At 38.5% G+C, this 6,678-nt stretch overlaps 1 protein-coding gene across 6 annotated transcripts in view; it reads left to right on the top strand.

The window, feature by feature from the left end:
- The first annotated feature begins 20 nt into the window (after positions 1 to 20).
- Positions 21 to 6,678, top strand: part of LOC147160909 (unconventional myosin-XVIIIa-like) — a 71,827-nt gene continuing 65,169 nt past the window's right edge. For 3 of the 6 annotated variants that reach the window (XM_086098685.1, XM_086098687.1, XM_086098684.1), the window contains exons 1-3: positions 21 to 140; positions 429 to 498; positions 1,998 to 3,018. In XM_086098685.1, coding sequence (XP_085954811.1) covers positions 2,071 to 3,018 — 948 coding nt within the window. In that variant the 5' untranslated portion in view covers positions 21 to 140; positions 429 to 498; positions 1,998 to 2,070. Of the gene's footprint in view, positions 141 to 283; positions 499 to 1,997; positions 3,019 to 6,678 lie in introns of those variants that run through there. The other 3 variants (XM_086098689.1, XM_086098688.1, XM_086098686.1) reach the window with 3 other exon arrangements.

Below are 6,678 nucleotides of genomic sequence, written 5' to 3'. Positions count from 1 at the left end.
GTTCAACTTTCTTTTCTTTTCTTTTTTTTCAAGAATCCTTACCTTATAGTGGACCGTGAAGGCACCACGAGTACTGTTATCTCACCTAAGGAATCACATGCCGAAAACTTGACGGACCTGTCACATGTCAACAGTTGCAGGTAGGATGTTTCGTCGCTTGTAATATAGACCGCTATACTGTACTATATTTGTACACCCTCCACTGACATCCTTCCCTGCGGCCATCAGGTTTTTAATGAGGGCAAAGCAGCTTAGAATTATAGCCAAGCACTGACAAGGCATGTCGTAGGACAACACAGTTTTACAACATCTAGTCAATTCGCTCGCAACAAAACCGTTAAAATAATAAAACACTTGATTTTGAGACAAAGAAAAAAATAAATAGCAGTACAATATGTTTAGTTTTTATCTACTTTTTTATTGCCTAGACCTGGGAGACGTGACAACGACGTGAATTTGAACAACAATGAAGAGAACGATGTTAAATACATTTGCATGGTAAGTCTATACATTAATTATTCCATTCATTATGATTATTTTAAATGTTGAGTGCTGTGTGTTATGGTGATAGTAATATTGTCGTGGATTGTCTGCATGAGAGGCGAATACCAACACATACTGCATGTGAGTCAGTGCATCAGTGCTTTTTAGTTCTATGTAGGGCACAGTGGCAACTACATTAGGTGCACTTGCCCAACAGAATAGAATCCAATAAAAGAGTTGTTCCATTACTATGCCATTTATGCCATTACAAAAATAATTCATTTTGACTGACAATGTCAGAGAGGTATTCATTGAACCATATATTGGAGTACAATGCCACATCATAGTGAAATATCCTCTGTCTATATTGAGGCAGAGTAAATTCTGGTTTGGCTGTCGGTCAATCACAGGGCACATGCAAGACCAGTTATTCCTAATCACCGAGAGATCAGGTGATGTTGTTGTGGCTTTCGGCTTGTCCTATCGGTGGTCGAGACAGGGAGTCATTAGCATGGTTTTTAATGCAGGATTCCCTTCCTGGTGCAAACATTTTATTTTATTTTTTTAAATTAAGGTTTGGGACTTGGAGTGGCTGGGTATTGGGGCCCTGGCTGTGAATCAAATCTGAACCATCTGCATGAAAGGGAGCAACATGTAGCATCGCACGAGCAGTACTGTGCCATGAGAAATTATTAAATCTCTCAGAATGTGTTTTTTGTTAAGCTATCTATGTTAGCATCATAGAGTGACAGAACATTTGCAATGTTCTTCCACCAGATGGCAGAAGGTACAATTAACCTGTTGCCATTCATAAAACAGAATAATGCAAAGTAGCTTTGTGTTCAACTAAACAGATTTCAAATACACTTGTGAGTAAATAATGAGTACATCGTTGTGATGTGTGGTTAGATTTTTCTAATGTAAAATATGTGCTGTGGGTCAACAGTTGGGAAACACTACCGTAGACAAACAACCATTCATACTCACATTCAAATACTCGCTGAGTAGGAACTGTACAAACACTGGCCGCACTAAAGCCAGACAAGTGAACTAATACTGTCAGTGACCCATACTAAAATACATTTCAAATATTTTTGTGATTTTTGTTGTTGTATATACTGTAAAGTTAGCACCTTTAGCTTCTCAAGGTAGGTAAAACACAAAACAATGCAGAGCAGTTGTACACCACTGCAAACTACATCCACAGTGGTAAACATATTGTTAAAATAGATTGTTATGATACAGAACTTGCATTGACTCACATTACATTTTTTGGGTGCACCTAATGTTGAATCTATCCACACGAGTGCGTGTCTTTTCCATTACTATGATTACTATGGGCATGATGCATCGGTTGGTTTTATCATTTTCTTTACACACAAAATCATCTTGGCTTTTGCAAATTACTTTAATTGCATGCTAATATATTATAAATTCTAAACTCAAATATTTTTTGCATGGTCTCATTAACTAAACCTCCCCCCCCCACCCCCTATCTGACTTACTGCTCTCAGGTACCTGATGTAGAGCTGCCTTTTCTGACTGTAATCGATTTGAGTCAAGAGGCTGTTGAAAAAAACAACCAATATGTTTAATCTGATTAAGAAAGAGAAGGAAAAGGACATTGGCAAGAAGGAGAAGAAAGACAAAAAAGACAAGAAAGAGCGTATGTCCCAGGCCGAGTTGAAAAGTCTGGAAGAGATGAGCATACGCCGAGGCTTCTTCCACCTCAACCGGGGGAGCTCCAAGAAGGAATCTAGGAGCAAGTTGGAGATTTCTAGTCCTATTCCTATCAAGGTGGCAAGCAACTTGGATCTCAGTCTTGCAGACTTGGATGCTGAGCGCCTCAACAGCTCTAATACCTTGGCACAGGATGTGGCATCTGGCGAGGATACCAAAGGAATCGACCAGGACCAAATACGCAGTTCTGTAAAGGAGAGAGCGGCTAAATTTGGAGAATTAGCCAAGTTGAATTCTGGGATAGGCCCGAGGCATCCATCTCCTTCTCAGAGGAACAATGCAAGTGATCAACCAAGAGTTTTTGTTCAGAAATCAAAGCCACAATATTTTCGCCAAGGAAGCAAACCTCTAAACATATATAAGGTACACATACCTGAACTAGTCGAAAAAACATTCCCGGGTGTCGACTTGGAGTTGCCAGCGCTTGTTGCTCCCCCAATACCAGATCCCAGAGAACTGAAATTAAAGCGACGCAACACGGGCGATTTTGGCTTCTCTTTGAGGAGGACCACCATGCTGGACAGGCAGCCTGATGGAGACGTGTATCGGAGAGTGGTGCACTTCGCAGAGCCCGGCGCTGCCACCAAGGACCGTGCTCTGGGCCTGGTGCCAGGAGACCGACTGGTAGAGATCAATGGGATCAAGGTTGAGAACAAGAGCAGGGATGAGATCGTGGAGATGATCCGTCAATCCGGGGAGTCTGTGTTGCTGAAGGTGCAGCCCATTTTGGAGCTGAGCGAGTTGAACCGGAGCTGGCTGAGGACATCACAAGGGCAGTGCAAGGAAGGCTTGAGTGTAAGTTACATTCCTTTTTATTTAACTGTCACTCACTTTATACATTTCCCTAAAATAAATTGTCATTATAATATGCCACGTCATATGACATGTTATTATCACATTAACCGGTCGGCTGGTTTTATCGGCCCATATTAGTCCTTTTCAAAAAATGGAATTTCTGACTGCGCCTGTCTACAAAAATCTCAAAATAAAGAAACTTCACCCACGCGTACAGCACTGCACCTTTTTCTAAACTCGCGCTGGGCACGAAAATAGGGCCCATTTATGTGGCTTTTAAACTGCATACATTTATGGCGTAAATGTAAACAATATAAATGCATAAGTTAATACTTTTTTTTGCTTGTTTTGGTACATGAAAATTCCAATCGTAAAGGACAATGTATGGTAAAGCAATCAAATGTTCTTGTAATTCATATTTCTGATCTTGTAAGTCTTTTTGTTATATAATTTTGGACATGCAGGTGAAATTGTTGTTCTTATTTTTGATTGTACATTTTGTGCTTATGTTTTTTTTTCTTTTTTTTTCTTTTTTTCTTGTTGTTCATGTACGTATGTGGTGCATTTTGCATTTTCGGAATAAAAACCAACCAAGCAACCTATCAAGTTACCAATCAACCAAAATGGAGGAAAAACAATAATTAAATAGGACAACATCGGTCTGCCCACTTCATCTTCCCTTTTTATGCCAGTTGGGCAGTCCAACCCTGGTCATAATTATCACAATATCCTTGCTACCAATTGCGGTAATATTATAATTCAACTATTATGTGATAAATGATTGTACTGCATGTTGCCAATTGTACAAAAACGACTACATTCCTAATTAGCAATGAATGAACTAATCACTTATACAAATCCATACAACAGAAAATAACTCTTCTTCCAGGCAAATTTTCTTGATGTATATGAAACTTCATCTCTACCAGTTGATCAGTGGGTTTATTTTATATTATAGGTAGAACAGAATATAAGTGTAACGGTGACATGGTATATGATAAATTAGAGTCTCGTGGTTTTGGTCCAGATGTGTGTTTTTAAGGCTTTGGCATTTGATTGTGCATGGTTTGTTCTCCTTTTCTACTAATTCTTTAGTGTAAGTAAGGTATGGATTCAATAATTTTGATCTAGGAGATAAGATAAGGATTGGCTATGCGTTTCTGTGCTTTTATCCACTGGGGAGTGAGTGTGTGTGTGTTTTAAGAGAATGTGTTCTGATGTGTATATATAATCCCCTCCATCCCCCTACCCCCTTTTGACACCAAACAATGGGACGCTGAAGTAGACAACGTCCCAAGCGCCACTTCGGTCCAGGGCCATATGGTCGCTGGTTGGCAGCCTATTCACTTCTTTTTTCTGTGGATTATCATGTGTAACGAGAAGGGGCGTGTCAAACATGACTCTTTATTTGCCGGTACACCTGAATTTAATCCTTTTACGGGGGCTCACCCTGACATGTTTTTAGAAAAAAAAAAAAGAACTCTGTATTTCTACATTTGTGTCTTTGACTCCTGGCTTGACTTCATCTACACAAGCGATATCGACATATAATGATGTTTTAAGGTATGAAAGGCGTGCAATGAAGTACTTGTGTTTTTATAGGAATATTTATCATGAACTCAATTAATCTGACAAACTTCATGTATGGTGCACAATTCCTACATAAAATGTATTTTAGAGATGAGATTCAAACCCAGAACCTTCGCCTGTGAGGCCAATGCCTCCACCATCCTGCCATATTTCATTGTATAGAAATTGTTCTTTTCTTGGTCAAATGATATACTTTACACCCCCCATATGAGGCGTTTAGGGGACATTTAGCTTAGGAACATATGATTCCTTGCCTGATAAGAATACACAGATCGACAGTCAATCAAAACATTCGCTCGCACATTCCCGTGAACCATGTTTTGGCACCAAGACACTCACAGACTGTTATTGTGAAAAAGACAATCATCCAATCACACTCCCAGCTGGTGTTTATGTCTCATCGTTGAAATCGATGTGCATCATTAAGTTCCTCTCACTCCCTACTCACACCGTCCTACATATAACTGAACTTGATGATCATCAGTAGACAGGTAATTTGAAGAAAATACAAAAAATGGACTTGAGAGGCTGACCTAGAACCAGCTGCTCTATTTAAAGGTGGTTATATTAAGAGCTTGACTCTGGATCTAGAGCAGATAGTTGCCACATAGGATGCATGAATATGGCTCTATTTGCAAAGTTATAAGATCAACGCCTTCTTAAAATAACCACCTAAGTCATTTTTTCTCTCCAGATTTTTCAGGAAACACAAAAAATTGAGACATTTGCATCATGAGGAGATGATTTAGGCAAAAAAAAAAAAAAAGCAAAAAAAATAGGCAATTATTTTAAGAGGGTTATAATATAATATAAGAGAGGTAGAGAGCTTGTTTGAGAATATACGAAGTAGCGCATTTTGAGACTTGATATTACTTTTAATGTGATTTCACAAGGGGTTTAGTTATGTAATAATTGGTTGTGTGCATAGACTGACCTTGTGATGTGTCATGAGGCTGCCAGGCAACCAGCATTGACTATGACTATGATCTAATTGCATTTTTGAAGAGGGGAATCAGTGGGTTGTGGTTAATAAACAAAAACAAACTGTTCTGATTGGTATCAAGTGAATACTTGCTTTAACTCTGATACTGTTGCTATGATATAAATTATCACACCTGAGACAAGCCAATTTGTCATGGAATTTTTTTTTAAGCTGTCACACACTGAAGAATCAATCAGTATTTAAAATAATTGTAATCTAGTTATTGATTCTGGCCCAACATTTTACCCACAAAAAAAGGATGGATTGTGTTTTTTTTTGTGTCCGTTAGGTGGCAGCATTGTCCACACTACAGCTGACAGTAACTACAATTCCACTGTGATCTTGTTGGTTCTGCTTCCAAAGCATACAAATGTTTTCTAATCCTTAAAAAAAAAGATTAATGAATGGAAGGTACGATGTTTAGCAGCACTGTCACCTCACAGTATGAAAATGCTGTGTTTGATCATCTACTGGTGTCTGTGCTCGTTCTTTCTCCTGCTTCATCCCACAGATCAAATACATGTGTTCGGTTAACTGGAGACTTAGTGGTGACCTCGTGACCCTACACAAGCGATAAGGTGCAGAAATTTGATAGAAACAAGCAATTATTGTTTCCTTTTGCGTGAACACTATTTAATGACTTAAAAATGGATACAAAACACTAACATTAAATTCTCCATGAATTGATGAAATGATGAATAATGTGAACAATTCATTTAAAAAATGACTTAGTTAAATCTGAACGTGATTTGCAGACTAGTAGCTACACTTAAAAAAAAAAAAAAGTCTGAACACACAATTTTGCTAAACGTTTATTATAGGCTATATAGTATCTCTCAATCATCTGTTACATATTTCATAGCCTTAGCCTTCCACTGTTGACTCGACCGGTTTTACCATTAAAAAAAGCAATCGGTATAATCTTCTCCCCATTTCCAGCTAGACTAGATTATTAGACCAGGCATGGATTAGAAAAAGGCGGGGCTTTCCAAGGATAAAGATTTTAGTCCATGATCGAGGCTTAAAAAGTCATTTTCCCCGTCCTCCACTCTTAACGAGATTTGAATGTGACTATTTTTTTTTGGGGG

The sequence above is a fragment of the Leptonotus elevatus genome, chromosome 16 (genome assembly GCF_054856555.1).
Source record: "Leptonotus elevatus isolate MCC_2025b chromosome 16, RoL_Lele_1.0, whole genome shotgun sequence".
Lineage (NCBI taxonomy): Eukaryota > Metazoa > Chordata > Actinopteri > Syngnathiformes > Syngnathidae > Leptonotus > Leptonotus elevatus.
The sequence above is the reverse complement of the archived record's forward strand: the minus strand, read 5'-3'. Positions and strand labels throughout refer to the sequence as shown.